The sequence below is a fragment of the Barbus barbus genome, assembly GCF_936440315.1.
Source record: "Barbus barbus genome assembly, chromosome: 34".
Lineage (NCBI taxonomy): Eukaryota > Metazoa > Chordata > Actinopteri > Cypriniformes > Cyprinidae > Barbus > Barbus barbus.
The window spans coordinates 26,320,891-26,339,754 of NC_136762.1; the positions used below are offsets into that span (position 1 = coordinate 26,320,891).

The following is an 18,864-nucleotide window of genomic DNA, read 5'->3' on the forward strand; positions in this document are numbered from 1 at the left end:
TCAGAATAACAAGCAGAGCCTAGTGTGAACATGTTTGCTGCGTTTATCAGCTGAAGGTTTCTTATTCTCTGTCTTGCTGGGTGTGCCGTCCTTCATGAGCTCAGAGGGCTCGTCCTCACTGTAAAGACTCCCATAACTCTCCGAATCTCGTGGTTTACCTGTTAGTAATTAGAGCAGTCGATGTGAATAAGAAATGTCAGTGCACCCTTTTGTCATCAATAAAACTTACTTTTTTTTAAAACAGCTGCATTACATTTTTTAATTTCTACTGTACTGCATGGTGATACCTGTTATAGTGCTGTGCTCAGGTTCAGTAAATCGTGTGGGAGGTTTGCTCTCTGTTGGACTCCATATTTCATTGGTACCATTGTCTCCTTTCTGTAATCTCTGGGTACCTTTGAGGGAGAGATAGACGAGGAAGAAAACAGAGGACAATTACATGTAGAAAACCGTAACATACCTTATGTTTTATGTACACTTTTTTGTATTATTATTTATTAATAGAATGAATTTCTTCTGGAATGGTGCAATACTGTCACTCTAAAAATGTACGACTCCGTTCTTATTGAAAGCATATACAGCACATACTGTATCCACTGTAGAATATATAAACAAATGTGCCACTTGTTTTTCTCAACAAAGGGTCTGTGGAAGGAGGTGCTTAACTAACAGAAATTAGGTGAAACTAAATATGATATGTACTGTTTTATGTTCATTTTATATTAAAGTACAATTCATCAAAAAACAAAACAAAAAATGAAAAGATAATTTTGAAGAATGTACCAAACAGTTGCAGGTCCCCATTGACTTCCATTGTATTTTTTCTCCATACTATGGAAGTCAGGGGGCACCAGCAAATGGTTGTTTACCAACATATTTTCAAAATATCTTATTTTGTGATCAGCAGACGAAAGAAATTCATACAGGTTTGGAACAATTTAAGCGTGAGTAATTTTGATTTTTGGATGAACTATCACTTTGCTATCAAATCTTGAATGCAGGTTACCCTGATGTACAGTGATGTGATTCAAACGAATTACTGTTTATACTGTAAACAAAAAAACTATATACAGTGGTGGCCAAAATTATTAGAATACTTGGCATATTTAAGAGGTATAACTTTGGCTTGAGTGGCAGAAGGTATGGGATAACATTAGTGTTGAGGTTCTCAGGAAATATATTGACACTATGCCAGAGAGATGTGCTGCTGTAATTGTTGCAAAAAGGTGGACATATACCAAATATTAAAGTTAAAAGTGGATAAAAACAGAAGAACTCACTTCATCTGATATGTGTTGTGCTCAGAGCAACCATCTGCATGCTTCATGAACATTATGAAATGAAATCATGTTTTGGAGGCAAAAAGGTCAATATTTTCAGATCCGTCATGTGTTCTAATAATTTTGGCCTCCACTGTATAAGTAATCAAATATATTTAATACAATATGAAATAGTTTGTCTAATATCTAAAGATCTCCCACTAAATGATGGGATTTCTGGCCTTATTAAAGCCCAAAGTATATTTTGTTTTTGTTACACTTTTCAAGCTTTTCAAAAGTTTTTGTTTCCAGAGTCTGTGCTATTTTTCTCCAGAAGTTATGACCAATAAAATTATCTTTGTACTCTTTTAAACTAAAGTTGTGGCAATCTCATAAACCTCTCGCACAAGCATTCGTCAATGCAGCGGTCTGTTTTTATGGTTTTCTATGGGAGGAAAATGCATAATGTGAAAACTTTGCTTTCATATTCTGGGCACATCTGCTAACTTGTATATCTTATTTGCAACATTAATAAGGTGTATACTGAGTTTTGTCTTTTAATATTACGTTCTTAATTTATTAAGCCACGTCATTACATAAAGCCACGTTATTTATTTTTTTCTCTTTTGTATGGGAGGGAAATGCTTAACATGAGACTGCGCATTGCTTTAATTTTCTGGGCTCCTCTGCCTGCAATGCACTTTTAGAAAGGCAAGGAATATCCACATACAGTCATGGCCAAAAATATCGCCACCCTTGTTAAATATGATCAAAGTGCTTTGAAAATGAATCTGCATTGTTAATCCTTTTGATCTTTTATTTAAACAAAATCACAAAAATCTAACCTTTCATTGGATAATAAGAATTTAAAATGGGGGGAAATATCATTATGGAATAAATGTTTTTCTCAAATACACATTGGACACAATTATTGGCACCCCTAGAAATTCTTATGAGTAAAATATCTCTGAAGTATATTCCCATTCATATTCACAATTCTGAGCACTTCAGGGTGATTATGAACATGAAATTATCCAGCCAAGGCTTCCTGTTTCACAGAAATATAAATAGGAGGGAAAACAAAGCCCAAATTCCCTTAATCATCCATCACAATGAGAAAAACCAAAGAATATATTTCTGATGTGCAGCAAAAGATAATTGAGCTTCACAAATTAGTGAAGTGGCTTTAAGAAAAGAGCTAGAGCAGTAAAAATTCCCATTTCCACCATCAGGGCAATAATTAAGAGTTTCCAATCAACATAAAATGTTACGAAACTGCCTGGAAGAGGACGTGTGTCTATATCGTCCTAATGCACTGTGAGAAGGAGAATTTGAGCGGCTAAAGACTCTCCAACGGCCACAATTGCAGAAAATAGTTGAGTCTCGGTGTCAGAAAACCTTAAAACAAATGGTCAAACAGCCCCTACATCAGCACATGTTGTTTGGCAGGATTTCAAGAAAAATTCTCCTAGCTCATCCAAAAACAAACTCCAGCATATTCAGTTATCAGACGCGACTGGAACTTCAAATGGGACTGGTCCATTCCAGTACTCTGACCTGAACCCTGTAGAAAATGAGTGAGGTGAACTGAAGAGAAGAAGCACCAACATGGAGCTGTGAATCTAAAGGATCTGGAGTGATTCTGGATGAAGGAATGGTCTCTGATCTCTTGTCAGGTGTTCTCTAACCTCATCAGGCATTATAGGAGAACATTTAGAGCTGTTAAACTGGCAAATGGAGGTTTCAAAAAGTATTGAATAAAAGAGTGCTGTTAATTGTGGCCAATGTGTATTAGAGAAAAACATTTATTTCATAATAATAATTATGAATTTTTAAAATAAAATATCAAAAGGATTAACAATGCAGATTAATTTTCACAGCCTTCTTTGATCATATTTACCAAGGGTGCCAATATTTTTAGCCATGACTGGAGCTTTAAGGTGAATGTAATATTAGTCATAACAACATTAGTTATTGTTAATTTTCAAAGTGTAGTTGGACATTTAAATGTATGTTTTTTTAAAATGAAAATTATACTGGCCCTGTATTTACTCAGTATCGGATCGATACCAAAATTTGTCCACCCCTAGTCTCCACTATTTCGTTGTTGCTCCCTCTCTTTATTTTCGTTTTCTACTGTAATAGAACAGCTTCGGCCAGAGCTGCCACCTTGTTGAACAACTAATTAGTGCAAAATCAAGTCAATGTGCATGAGTGCATTGTTACAAAAATCAGGTGGTGCACGTACAATACGTACACAATAGTCTTGTGACAAAATTTGTGTACACCCTTGCTCAAAAACTAAAGTATACTTTGTCTTTTAAACCAAATAATAAAAAGACATTCAACCGACCTTCTAATGCTGACCTATAGCGAAGTAACTGTGAAGCTCGTGTAGAATGATTCATCGTCCTGTCTGAGTCAGCGTTGGGCACCAAAAGCCCCATGATCTCACTCTCTGTGACTTTTTGGTTCCTCTGCAGGACGTAGGTGTGCATTCTTCCTTTTCCTTTTACCTCTATCTCTCCACGTTCCTCCATCTGATAGCCTTTATTTCTTAGAGCACTGGTAATAAGAAATAAGCCAAAAATATTTAAATCAAGATTCTCATCTAAAGGCAAGTATCAATCAGTGCCAAACAGAGATTATTTGAAGTAACTAAGACAGAGGACATATTTTTGTGCTTCTCGCTGATAAACACTGGGACTGAGGTGGATTTTGTTAGGCAGTCCATGACTATCCATTCGGGAGGCCGTATTAACTGTGTCTCCAAACAAACAATACCGAGGCATCTTCTCACCAGCCACCCCTGCCAAGACCGGTCCGCTGTGCAAGCCCACTCGAATCTGGGACACAAAACACCAAAAATCAATTCCAACTCTTTTCTAAATCCCCAAAACAGATGGGGATGAAATGTCAATTACAGGAAAGCAGGTACAGTTTGAGGTTACAGGCTGAAACACTGAACTCAAGGATGAAACATTAATCAAAGATAACCCTCAACCACCTGAATAGGGCCACCAGTCACAGGGTTAGTGACCTCTTTTGCAGCTATGATCATGCCAAGGGCAAAGTTAGCCACACGCTCAGTGTGACTTGACATTGGGATGGGCACGCCACCAACAACCATGTAAGCATCTCCAATTGTCTCAACCTGCAAAGCACGTTACAACACTTATTAATATAAAAAGTCTTACATTTAAGAAGAATCCTCAAGACTAATGCTCACCTTGTAAACATTGTGTACAGTGGTAAGGCGGTCAAACTTCAGGTACATGGAATTGAGCATGGAAACAATCTGAATGGGTTCACTCAGAGCAGATGTTGGTGAAGGTCACCACATCGCTGAAGAGAACGGTGCATTCTTCAAACTCACCTAAAAGAAAAGCAATGTAAAATTAAGATTAAGGACAAAAATAATGAAATAATATGAGTTACTCTTCCAAGATCTGTCTATTTGTTTAAAGAAAAGTAATAAACAGTTTATTGTGTAACCTTAACCATATAAAATACTTTATGAATTATTTGGGACTTTTAATTACAAACAAGATCAATGTACACTGGGACTCTTATTATGAAATGACTATGCCTTACTGCTTCCACCTGTTCATTCACAAAGATAAACAAAAAAACTTATCTACAACATAAACACCACAAGCTCATTAGCAATCGCTTTGCAAGTTTGCATACATGCTGTCTGCTGTGAGCTGGGGAGGTGCACTTATATCAAACCCTGCAATTTCATTTCACTCAGAAAAACATCACAATATTGGAAAGTCAGTCGCAACTTCTGGATGCGGGTGTTGTCTCAATGAAACCCTTATGACATGCTGTAATAGTCGCCTTATAGATCGTATGAAGGGCAATAGTCTTTGATAACCATCTTTGATTACCAAAGCTGAAAAAATGGTTTCCTGGTTTCATCCAGATCCCTAGACCTTCCTCCACTGCTCTTTTCGTCAAGCATAATTTACCCTTGGTTCCACCTTCATCCTCTTCCCCATGAAAGACTTCCTGCTAATCCCTAACCAGGATACTTGTTCCTTCTCTTTTGGCTTTTCCATGGTCTTCATCTGCTCTCCTGATTCCTCACCTTTCTGCTCTGCCGGTGTCTCTGGTTTTACCAGCTTGACCACAGTCTCTTATGAAGAGACCACCATTGGTTCTCAGGATTATCACCACAGCCAAGGTACTTGGATTCACCACCTTAGATTACTTGGCCCCACCTGTTCTCCTACCTTGGCACCACTGTGATGGTCTCCAGCTCCACCAATTCCACCTAATGGACAAGGTGCCTAATGGACAAGGTCCTCTCACAATCAGAAGTCCTAACCCTAGGTGTGTCTAGCATGGGAAGGAGGTAATGTCTCATTTCTGTGTTTCTATAGCTCTTATGTTTACAAAAGCTCTTTGAAAAAACTGATCAGAGACTATATCTTCTCTTCCCTTCCCAGCTGCCTGGACCCATTACAGTTTGCATACTGATCCAACAGGTCCACAGATGACACTATTAACCACACTCTACACCAGGGGTAGGCAATGTTGGTCCTGGAGTGCCGATGTCCTGCAGAGTTTAGCTCCAACCCTGAAAAACCTCACCTGCCTATAACCCTAGTGATTCTGAAGACCTTGATTAGCTTGTTCAGGTGTGATTGATTAGGGTTGGAACTTAACTCTACAGGACAACGGCACTCCAGGACGGACGTTGTCTACCCCTGCCCTACATGTTTCCCTTTCCTACCTTGATCAGAGGAAAGGGAACTACATGCAGATGCTGTTAGTAGATTACACCTCTGGTTTTAACGCCATTGTCTCTTCACAAATTCACAAAAGGCTTCAGAACCCTGGACTGAACCCTCCTTCCTGACTAGATGCCGCCAGGTGCTTTAATCACTTGACACCAGCAACTGCACGACCAAACACAGCTCCAACAAATCATGGAAAAAATTAACTTTGCCAACATCATAGTGGCCTCATTACTAATATTGACAAGAAGGCCTACTTAGAGGAAATGGACATCCTAACAATCTCCTCCTGAATACCACAAGACTAAAGATTATCTAGAGATTATCATCAATTATGGGGGTAAGAAGGTGAGAGACTACAGTTACTGATGACCAATGTGGCTGCTGTCGAGAAAGTGACCAGCTTCGAATACCTTGGGGTCCATCTCACAGAATATTTCTGCTGGACAGTACACAAACAGCTTGGTGAAAAGGGCGCATCAGAACCTCTACCACTTATGACACCTGGACATATTCAAGGTCTCCCACAGAAGGCTGAGGGCTTTCTATACTGGGGCTGTGAAGAGTCCTCTCACAGAGCAAATCGCTGCCTGGTTTGGAGGTAATATGGCCTAAGGTACCATGGCCCAAGACATCACATGTTTGGATGATTGGATTGTAACACAGTTCATAGTTAAGGGAAGAAGAAGGTGGGAACCGGCAGACATTTGTCACAACTCATGGACCCCTCATGGGCTACCTTCATTAACATAAACAAAACCACAACTAAAATGTCCCAGGCCTTGTCCTCTTTCATCATTCACTATCGGCACTCCTCCTTTTATTCTTTCGGAGCTCCTCTGTGGCACTCGAGACTGGTGAGTAGCACAGGTGTTGCTCATTATCATTCACCCCACCGGCCTCACTCCGCTCCCACGGCTTTTGGCCCCACCCTACTCGTCACACGGATATTTGGATGACACATGAGCTGCAAGAAGACCTGTTCCTCAACTATTCTCTTTAGACAGCAGTTTGGCATAAGCAACTTCAGTACACACCATAAGTTCATAGTGCCCTTGTAGAAAGGGTTTCTGATCTCTGCATCATGGAAATGCATAAAGAAGAACGAATTCTAAGCCAAAGATGCCCTAGAGCAGTACTTCACAAACCTGTCCATGGGATCCCCAACTAGAGGTCTGCATTCCCGCGGGAACCCGACCAGATTTCTTGCGAGGTCTGTGCACAGCATTTGCATAACGATGCTCCGAGCATGCTAGCCTACTAGTGGTGAATATACGGCTCACAGACAAAACAAGCAGGTTGTCGATGAGTGACAGAGCAGAATAAAGATGGAGCAAAGTGTGGATGCACTTTCCTTGAAGAACATTCAGCTCGGTTTTGTTTATAATTTGCTTAGCTTATCATTTTAAATGACAGATGTCGAATTTTTTTATTTTTCTTCTGCGACACTTTTCCTAGGCTACTGTGTTTACAGCAAGATGTTAAACGAATTTAGTATTTTGACAAGACGAATAAAATTATAATAGGCCATTTTTGTACAACCTACTTTTTTTTCCCTCTGCGACACTTTTTCCTATTGTGTTGTAAAAGTGACAAGACGTATAAAAATAAGGAATACAATTTTTGTACATATTTATTTTTTCTGTGACACTTTTTTTTTCCTGCTGTTTTGGCAGCAAAATGTTAAACAAATTTTGTGTCTTAAGACAAAATTCGTATAACATTTTGCTGTCAATAAAAGACTCTTGACAAGAATAAAATAACAAATACGTACATAAATTTTGTGTAGACTACACTTTTATTTGTTAGCCTATCTCTCTTTCTTTCAGTAGAGGAAATTTAAATGTGTGATTCTGGAAACGAGATCTAAATTTAGTGGGAACGGTCAGGTCGGGAACAAAATTACTCAAAATGGACAGCGGGTGACTGTGGATGTGGATGGACTAGTTTAACATACAGTGATGGAAAAAATTATTTGATCCCCTGCTGATTTTGTACGTTTGCCCACTGACAAAGAAATGATCAGTCTATAATTTTAATGGTAGGTTTATTTGAACAGTGAGAGACAGAATAATAACAAAAAAATCCAGAAAAACGCATTTCTAAAAAGTTATAAATTGATTTGCATTTTAATGAGTGAAATAAGTATTTGACCCTTTTGCAAAACATGACTTAGTACTTGGTGTTAAAACCCTTGTTGGCAATCACAGTGGTCAGACGTTTCTTGTAGTTGGCCACCAGGTTTGCACACATCTCAGGAGGGATCGTCTCTTTGATGTGGTGCAGTTGTCCTGTCCCCTTAGCAGAAAATCACCCCCAAAGCATCATATTACCACCTCCATGTTTGACTGGGGATGGTGTTCTTGGGGTCATTCCTCCTCCTCCAAACACGGCGAGTTGAGTTGATGCCAAAGAGCTCGATTTTGGTATCATCTGACCACAACACTTTCACAGAGTGCTCTAATCTCAGCTCCTTACTTGTATAAAAGACACCTGGGAGCCAGAAATCTTGCTGATTGATAGAAGATCAAATACTTATTTCACTCATTAAAATGCAAATCAATTTATAACTTTTTATAAATGCGATTTTCTGGATTTTTTGTTGTTATTCTGTCACTTAATAACTTAATCTGAATCTCACTGTTCAAGTAAACCAACCATTAAAATTATAGACTGATCATTTCTTTGACTGGCCAAATGTACAAAATCAGCAGGGGATCAAATAATTTATCCTTCACTGTATGCACGGTACATAGTGAACTCTTCTAAACATTCCAAACCATGTTTATGTATTGTATACACATCGTCCAGACAGAAACAAAAAAGCGGAGTGTAGCGAATGTAAACGGAGTATACTTTAGGTTTAAGAATTTAAAAGGAATGACTGCCTAGCTTTACACCAGGAGTTCTCAACTCCAGCTCTCAAGGTTCACTTTCCTGCAAAGTTTAGCTCCTAACTTGATCAAACTCACCTGCATGTAACTTTATAGTGATCCTGAAGACCCTGATTAGTTTGTTTAGGTGTGTTTGATTATGGTTGGAGCTAAACTGTGCAGGAAAGTGGACCTTGAGAGTTGAGCTTTACAATATAAGGCATACTTCTGTTGTCTCACAGAAACCATACTTATTACATTTTCTGCTCTCCAAACCATCCATCTTTCTCTTTGATTCACCTGCCTCCACTCTCTTGCCCTCTTTCAGCTGGTTGGCCATATGTTTGGGCAGCATGGCATACAGTAGATTCTCCATCTTCTGCTTTTCCTCCTCAAGGTGTTTTGAGAGCTGATGCAGCTCTTCCTTTTTTCGTTCTAGCTGGTTGGAGAGCTCCATCTCCGCCAGTCGCTGTTGGTTGAGCAGGATCAGGTCACGTGTAGCATCATGTGGAGCAATATCAGAGAAGTGCATGCAGTGCTCCTCCAATTATTGCAAGCTGCGAAGTAATGGTGATGCTATAGGTACAGCATGCAATGCAATGGAGACATCCATAACATTTGTCCTGGGAGAAGGAAGTAAGAAAAATACAACCTTATTTGATATTAAGGTACAAAAATGTGTGAGGTGGACACAATGAGATGAAAAGAGGAGACTGATAATCAGAATTAACAGGCACGACAAGACATTTTTTTTCTATATTTTCATTTTATTCAGATTTGGCCAGCGTGGCATCAATTCTCAATTAAAGGGGTCACACTTTTACAAGTTGTTTGAACTGAAATGTGTGTTGGCAGTGTGTGTACACAACCACCCTTTAATGATAACCCAGTGTTTTTTTTTTGTTGTTTTTTTTTTTATCTCGTTAAGTAATTTCCCCTTTCTAATATCAAGCCATTCTTATGGCTGTGTGACGTCACACAGACCCAGGCCCTCCCACGACTGTTGATTGACACTAGCGTTTTACCTTAGACCCGTCCTGAGTGATCTGTCATCAGTCCACCATTGTTTCGATGCTGGAGCAGATGTAGAAAATAATGGTTCCCAAGCAAATTGAGGTGTTTTGTTGTTGGATGTCATAATGAACATAGCAGTCGTCATTTACTCCTGACATCTGAGCCGCTGAAGACACAGAGGATTACATTTGTTTTTGAAGGGAATGCATCCTCCGATCTGCCTAAATGTGTTTATGTTCGCATGAATCATTTGTGTTCCAGCCTCACCTACAGAAGAAGTGAGTATAAGGTTCTTTTATGAATCTTTGCAAATCACCTTTCCTAATAACGTGCAAGTTAGCAAGTTCCGCGGCTAAAGTAAACAGTATCATGAGAACGGCTCATCACTCCACGGAAAAGAGGGGCGGGGTCAGCAGAGCTCATTAGCATTTAAAGGAATATGGACTAAAACGGCTTGCTGAAAGCAGAGCTGATTTTGACAGGGTAAAATGGGTGTCGTTTTATACTACCATTGAGAAATTTTAACCAAAATATGTTAAAGACTTTTCATTAAGACCATAAAGAATCATATCAACTAGTGGAAAATGGGCATCCGATGACCCCTTTAAGTGTGTGCTCGACAACTGCATTTAAGTTCTAATTCTGTGACAGCTTAAGAACTTCTGCCTCTCTTCAAGATCCCTTGCCACAGCAACCACAAGTAACAGGTAAATCAGCAATAGGCAATAGCCCTCCATTATGCTTAACAACATGCTAGTCTGGCGTTGACAAGGAGGTAAAAAGTGCCACCAAAAAAAAAAAAAATTATTATTTTATATAGTTAATATAGTTACATAATATAGTTAAGCAATACCGATTTTAATAAAATGCTGATTAATTATATAAACTGACTAGTTTTAGAAATATTCTCAATTTTGACTCTTTTTGCTCTATTTTGCTAATAAAAATCATTCCAAACAAGGCAGAAGTTGCATCTCACAACAACACATAGCAGTGTTTCGTTTTTGAATGAACCAGAGTTTTTGAATGAATCGGGTGAGTCAATGATTCAGTGACTGTTTCATAAAGACATTCATTCATTTATGAATGAATCAGCTGGTTTGAGTGAATCATTCAAAACAATGACTCTATAATTTACTTATTCTGGTATGAAATGTATTACTTATAAGACTTGACGCCACCTACTGGTGGTTTTAGTTTCATATATAAGTATAATTTCATAGTATAGTATAATTTCATAGTTATTTTCAAAACTGCTATATTTAAAACGTTCACTTCATAGTATTATTTATGCTGTTGTAATTGCAGTGTAAATGCATTTTGATCAGTGGTAAGATGGATGAATGAATGCAAAAAAAAAAAATTCTAAATGTAGTCAATAAATGTTTTTCAAAGTGTATAATATATAAATCTGGAAAATAAATATAAGATCAAAATAATCATGTATACAGACAATATGTGGGGTTGGTCTAAAAAGCATCTACACTATTATTCAGGAAGTTGATGGTTCAGAATGCATTCTTCAAAGATAGTGGTTGTTGTATCTGTTCCTGGAGCTCCCCCAGCTGTGCAAATTTCGTATGTCTCCTTAATCAAAGACACCTGAACATCCATGACCTGAAGACATTCATAATGTACAGACTTATAGAGCAGCTACAGAAACAGGGTTGGGGATTTGTATGCAGTGTTTCCCACACCACTTCATATATATACAGTAGCCTATATATCATTTCAATGAATATACATAGTGCTCATATAGAGAAACAGAATTTTAGACAGAACAGCAATAATAATAAGGTATAACTGGCTAAAGTAGACAAATACAGAATTAAGAATAATAAAAGACATACATAGCATACATGAAGTCATCACCTTTTCTAGAATTCTCACCTCTCAGTTCTAGCATGGGTCTCTCTCTCCAAGCCATAGGCTTTCTGTCTCTTCGTGTCTGCAAAACAAAATGGCTATTAATGAACTTGCGGATGCTGCAGATGTTGAAAGTCACCTGTGGATGCTGGATGTTGAAATATTGATCCAGCTGGCCGCACCTGCTCTGTAACCCTGGCACGATTCTCTGAATAGTCACCCCGGCCTGTCTGACCTGGAGCTGAACGGATGCATTGAGTAAAAGAAGAAAAGAGCAATGATAACATTGTTCAAACAATTCAGCGCTCAGCAATGCAGAACATTTTAAATACAATGCTTTCAAACTATGTCCTCACTCATATCATCAACACCTCTGTCACAACTGGCAACGTTCCATATTTAAATAAGCAAGAAATGTAATGATTTCAGATTTTGAATAAAAAAATATCCTCAATCATCCCTTACTTCTTCATCAAACACAATGTGGAAAGGAAAGGCATTGCAAAATGTCTCCAGATCGATGCACAGATTATCTGGATACACAGGCTCAAATACCCTTAAAGTTTTACCTGAGGATGAAAAAAAAATCTAATGAATCCCCAATACATACACCTAGAAATACAAAATTTCAAACTACATTTACTTATATATTCATTATATAGAAAATGTATGAATGTTGCTGAGTCGGACCTCATCAGAAAATCAGTTCCTTGATTAAAAAAATCATTTAGCTTTACTAACTGCTCATTTAAGAGTTATATTTAACTGTAGAATACCAAATAATACATTTGTTGTATCTCATAAAACAAATAATTTTATACCATCTTTACCCTTTTCTGGATGCACCAAGTTTCTGGCTGTGTCCCAGTCGTTTTCTTTCTACATGATTTAGAGATTTCTTTTGCAGGGACCTTTCAGGAAAGTCCTGGAAAGACAACAGAGGTGTATTTTTCAGTAAACTGTATTAACCCAAACAAAACACTCATTCTCAACAGTACTGTAATTTGGATAAACAAATTAAATTGTACATCAAATACAATAAGCAACCAATGCACTTCTAATAAATACTGGACACTCAGAAAATCAGACCAAGTCTTAAGAAGTGAAAGTGCTTTACCGAGCATCTTGCAGGCCTCTGTCTCTAACTGCATGGTGATGTTATCTGTGTACACTTCATAAGTCATGAAAGTGTCTTGAACTCCTGCTGCATCCCTGCAAAAAATCCAATCAAATCAGTATTTTTCTCCATATGATTTTATAAGCAATTTCACAGACATTAATACAATCCCTTGAAAAATCTCTGCAAAATAATCAATTCAGTGTTATGGATGCTCACCTGAGTTTGTCCCACGTCTCTTCTCCAAATCTGTCAATCACTAGAGACTTCAAACATGTGTTGATGAACCCATACTGGACATTAGAGGTAACTGCATTTAGACATTTGATGTTTTGTAACTAGAGCTAGCTACTGAATATTGAATTAACATTTGCAATAATAATACATAAGACACATGCTAGTTGTCACAAGAATTATATTTCAGTTTTCAAATCAGCTTTTGCTCATTAAAATGTGCCTTGCAGGTTTTATTCTGGGTAAGAGATCGCAAACTCCACCAATCAACCATCAAGTAAAGTGAGGCCTAATGCATTAAGCAAGTATTGTAACATTTATCAATAAGCCTAATATTCAGCTTATTAACTTATTTAAATGAAAATACATGCATAAGCTTTTAAAAATGTCTAAACTTGCGTTTTAATTTGAATGTTTTGGGTAACTGATGTCACTCTTTCATGAAAGGTGAGCAGGGAATATGGTTAATGCATTCCTGAGTAAGAAATTGAAGTAGGCCTCATTGAAATATATACAGGGTGTAAAGACCCTAAAAATCAAAAAGTGTGTATAAGAGTATTTGTTCCTACATTTAAATAAAATACAAGCAAGAACCCGAGTGCACTGATGGGACCATTATAATAGGACTACAGTAGCTACAATGCACAAACTAAATCTGGCAAAGTGGTCATATTTTCGTATTAAATGGTGAATTATATGCAATAAATAATGAATGGCAAGAGAGGTGGGATTTTTATTTTTTTAATTCAGTTCCAACCCTGCTCTAGTGGATGATACAAATGTGTTTTTAAAGGACAAAGAGCAAGTTACATTAAAATAATTAATAATTTGCCAAAAAAATACATTGCTTGGTCTGGCTTCTGGCCAACATAATCTGCAATAACACTTCCTCCAGTGGAAAAAAATAAAAATAAATAAATTTTAAAACTCCATCTCCTGTTGTCCTTTTACATCAAAATCTATCACATCAAAATTTTGGACAGTTACACACATACACACACTCTAAAAAATGGTGGTTGGGTTTGTCCATATTTGACCCAAACATGGGTTACACCAGCAGACACATATATACCCTATATAATTATTCGCTTCAGAGAGACTTTATCTATTTTAAGCAGAGTTTTCTGGTCCAGGGCAGGTGGATTACCCAGGTTTGTGTAACCTATATCTATATCTAGGATATTGTGTATCCTATATCTTTAGGCCTATGTTAATGTTAACCAAAAAATAAATCAATAAATTACATAAATAAATTTTGCATCATAGGAATAAATTACATTTTCAAATATATTCACACACAAAACTATTCTGCTAAATTGTATTAATATTTCGGAATATTACTGTTTTTTATATTTCTATTTAATAAATGCTGCCTTAGTGACGATACGCGACTGTAAGTAATAGAGTGGGGGGAAAGCCCCCTACTATTTCTCCCAAAATAACCAAAAGATAATGTCAAGAGAATTTTTATTGTAAATATGGACTACGTTGACGAGAGTGATGTAGAAGTATTCACCATGAAGCTTATACTGGACTGAAGAGAAAACAGATTTCACAGTAAATCATCTAAGTTTCAGCAGTAAGTAAAAAGTGTTTGAAAGCGTGTTGTTTTGTAGAGCATCATTTAGTTAAAAGTCACGTGATACGAAAATTATTGTCACGTGATACGTGTCACTTTTCTTAGCTCAGGTATGTCTGGACCGTTTGTGTTAATGCATAAGAAGACAAGTTATTAATTAATTTAATAGCTATTGCTGATGGGAATAATTTAATTTATATATCAGAAATACCGTAATGTGTACCAATCTCTAGAAATAACACAAAATGTAATTTGAATAACTCAGCGGAGGACTGGGCTTTCTGAGCGACTCCTTCAGGCAGATAACTTTTTTTGACAACAACTTAGGTTATCAGCAATACAGTTATTAATCAAATTACACGTTTCTACGTCGTTTTCGAGGCTGAATATATTCAATACAGTCTGCAGTATACGGTGTGTAAGATCTCGCGAGAGTTTCCTCGGCGTTGAGACGAGAGTCTGCGAGATTTGCGCGTCCGCCATCTCTAGGAGCAGAAAAGTAGCAGAACGCGAAGCTTCGCCTGTCAACAAGTCCGAAGAGTGAGACTCATAAAGAAGGTCAAGCGGGGCTCAGCGCTGCCTCTTTATATCTGTTCCCCGTCTTTTCTCAGAGAAGACTTTCATGTGAAAGGAGACAACGGCGGGGAATAAGCCAGACATGTCAAATCTCAGCAAAGGGGGCACTAAAAAAGACACCAAGATGAGGATACGAGCCTTCCCCGTGAGTATGAGCGCTCTGAGCCGGCGATGCCGTCACTCGAGCTCCGGGGATCCGAGCAGACAGGCCTGTGTGAATAATACCCTTCACACCGTCTCTGTGTTTCCCCAAATACCTCAAATAATCAAATAGTCATCATGAGAGCAGCGTCAGTTCGGTCTGGGTTTAGAAGCTCTTGCGTTGTTTTACGTCAAGCTAATAGCTAATGACAAGCTAGCGAGCCTGTTAGCTGGCTAACCTGTTTAACAGCAGCAGATGATCACAAATAAATGCGCAGTGACCCAAATACACTGGTTTTATTGCATAAGTTACCCCAGTGAGATTATTTAATCAACAGTAAATGTGTCATTAATCAAAACATTTGTTCTAGTAACGTTGTTTGTGGGAGGTCGGCTTGTCTATGACGAAGTTTTGCGTCAAACATGTACCGTTTGCATGTTTATGTCACACATGACTAGTGCAGATGTGGGTACCACGGGATATTTACGTTACTGCCAGTGAAGAAACGAGTTCAGTAGCACTGATGCTGCAAGAGAGGTTTGATGTGGATATGCATATGCAGTTGCCTTGATCTAAACAGTCAATATACAGTAAAACCAAAATGCACTGAGATTTGCTGTAAAATCATGACCATCAATGACCGTGACCTCAGATGATGGGGTATTTGTGGAAAACGGGATATCATGAGAAAATGATGAATCATCCCTGCCATCAGGCAGCTCTTATTCAGAATCGCTTGTCAAGCCAATATAGACTACCCAGAACACATTGGAGAAGTGCTTTATTATTAAGATTGAGATTAAAATTGAGACAACTCCCTTATAATTATATCCTGGTGGCCAAGACTTTTGTGTGTTTACCTTGCTTTTTTTTTTTCTCAGTATACTATTGATATGGTAAGATAGCATGAATAACTGTCATAAAACATCAAGTTGTTCGATCAAATAAATGCTGTGTATTTTCTTCTAACTAACTTTTTTGATGCATCAGCTGCTGTTGACAGTATATCATATTAACTATGGGCGATTGAAAAGCACAGAATGGCACAATTTCTGTCTGCATTTTGACCTGTTGGTGTTTTTTTAACTTTCTGTGGAATGTTTTGCTTGATTTTGCAGTCTTTCTTGAAGATAAAGGCCATTGGTCTGATATTATCTTATGGAACGCAATCACGCTCATACTAGAGATGCACCGATACTGAATTTCTCTGCTGATACTAATAGCCGATTATTCAGAATGATATCAGCCGATACCGATAGTTATGAACGAGTTAAAATTTGACGTGGTCGCATTTGTGCCAGTGCATGGTCTGCGCTTTTCCAAAACATCTGCTCTGCTCCATGCATAAAGCGTGCGCTGCAGAGCCGCCGAACACGGCTTTGAAGCATACTCAACCACAGATTACTGCGGACAGACGAGCTCAACACATGCGCAGTACCACCTGCTTGACTTGCGCTCTGTCAACATTCACCTCGCGTGTGAGCTGTTGTACGCGAGCCCTCCTGATGATGAAAATGATGTAATGCGGACGGTGCGCAGACATGGTCGGCCGAAGTATACTTTGGCCTTAAGATTTCTGATCACGTGAAGAGAGTGAGAGAGGTGCTTTCAATGCGAGTTCTGTAGGAGCAGAGCCTGGTTAATACTCGTCACCTCAGCACGAGCTGCCAAAATGACGCGAATATGAGGAAACGATGGCGGACGGGACAGATTATTTGGTTTTCCAGCGAACGTAAAATAAAAGACTGCTTCTTAAACCAGAGAAGGTGAACATGTTGGTTTTATCTTTGCTGTTTATCTCACGTTACGCTATGGAGGCTTTCTTTAAATGTTCGTTCTTTATTTGATTCCTCAGTGTTCCTCCCATGCCTCATCTTATTCCTTTAATTACATTCTATAAATTAGTTTGTAATAAGAATAACAATGAATCCATATTTCAATCATTTGTTTTATTTTTAAACAGTGAATAGATGTAAGCAAAACAGACGACTATCTTTTCTTGTAAATTCAAATTTAAAAGTGAAAGCGTCCGAAGCCCAGACGCTTTCACTAATAGCACAGCAAAAGAGGAACTCCCGTTCACAAAATTAAAATCACAAATAATTGATGAAAAAGAACAGGTTGAATGTTAAGCAGGTCAGGTGCCTTGCTCAGTCGTGGTATTAGAGGGTGGAGAGAGCGCTGTACATTCCAGTTTGCTGTTCAAGGTTATACTGAGCCACAGTAAAAGCCAGTTCATACCAAGAATGATAACTGTAATTATAACAATGACTATAAAGCTTTAATAACCATTCATACCAACAGTAAAAACTATATTGGCCTCCACATCAGCGCACAATAACATTCTGTTTGCATGCGCTGGAGCTTTGGCATCTGCTGCTTTAAATGCTTGAGCTCTTTAAAGCAGAATGGATTCTAATTTGCTGTCAATGTGTTAATTGTTCATTAGCAGTAAAAATAAAAAATTAAAGTGATTCTGACATTTTTCTGTGTCATTATTACCCTTGTGTTGTGTGGACTTCCCTACTCTCATAGAATTGGGATGATCATTATTTACAGTTATCATTATAGATATCGTCCATGGTGTGAACAGACTTAAAGGGATGGTTCGCCCAAAAAGTAAAGTTGTATCATCATTATCGTTTGAAACCTGTATGACTCACTTTCTTTTGCGGAACATAAAAATACATTTTGAGGAATATTGGTAACCAAACTGCTTCTGGTAGCCATTGACGTTCATAGTATGGAGAGGGGGGAAAAAAACTATAGAAGTCAATGCCACCAACTGTTTGGTTACCAAATATCTTCTCTTGTGTTCAACAGAAGAATGAAATTCATACAGATTTGGAACAACATGAGGGTGAGTAAATGATGACGGTTTTGAATTTTTGGGTGAACTGTCCCTTTAAAAGGAAGGGTAAAAAAAAGTGCATAGAGTGCATAACATTTGAATTTGGTAACCCTCAACCAGTTGGTAGCTTCATGCATCACCATTTCTCCCTTAATGGTTTCCCCTCTTCTCTCTGCTTCATCTCAGATGACCATGGATGAGAAGTATGTCAACAACATCTGGGACCTCTTGAAAAATGCCATCCAAGAGATTCAGAGGAAAAACAACAGTGGGCTGAGCTTTGAGGAGCTCTACAGGAACGCCTACACCATGGTCCTGCACAAGCACGGAGAGAAGCTCTACACAGGCCTGAGGGAGGTGGTCACAGAACATCTCATCAACAAAGTAAGAGCCACACGTCTCTGTCATGCCTCTTCTCTACGGTGAGGGTGATGGTGTTGAACCTGGAACCGTTCTGTTGGCAGATCCTCTGGCATGAGAAACGATGCATGTACATGTACTTTTAATGCGTTTGGCAGATGCTTTTCTCTGAAGTTCATGCATTCCCAGAGAATCATATTCTGTGAACTTGACGTTGCTAATGCAGTGCTCTACTGTTTAGCTACAGG

The 18,864-nt window shown here is 38.3% G+C and overlaps 1 protein-coding gene and 1 pseudogene across 2 annotated transcripts in view; one reads left to right on the forward strand and one right to left on the reverse strand.

Moving 5' to 3' along the window:
• LOC306854150 (guanylate cyclase soluble subunit beta-2-like) lies at window positions 1–15,170 on the reverse strand (annotated as a pseudogene). Its single transcript has 12 exons — window positions 15,087–15,170; window positions 13,094–13,167; window positions 12,875–12,969; window positions 12,223–12,326; window positions 11,782–11,998; window positions 9,178–9,500; window positions 4,489–4,635; window positions 4,267–4,413; window positions 3,951–4,105; window positions 3,613–3,824; window positions 288–395; window positions 1–158 (listed from the first exon to the last, which is right to left on the reverse strand). The product of its transcript is annotated as a guanylate cyclase soluble subunit beta-2-like (transcript).
• The window catches only part of LOC306854585 (cullin-3), a 21,448-nt gene continuing 17,351 nt past the window's right edge, over window positions 14,768–18,864 (forward strand). The window contains exons 1-2 of the mRNA XM_079392726.1: window positions 14,768–15,408; window positions 18,443–18,640. Coding sequence (XP_079248852.1) covers window positions 15,346–15,408; window positions 18,443–18,640 — 261 coding nt within the window. The 5' untranslated portion in view covers window positions 14,768–15,345. The remainder of the gene's footprint in view (window positions 15,409–18,442; window positions 18,641–18,864) is intronic.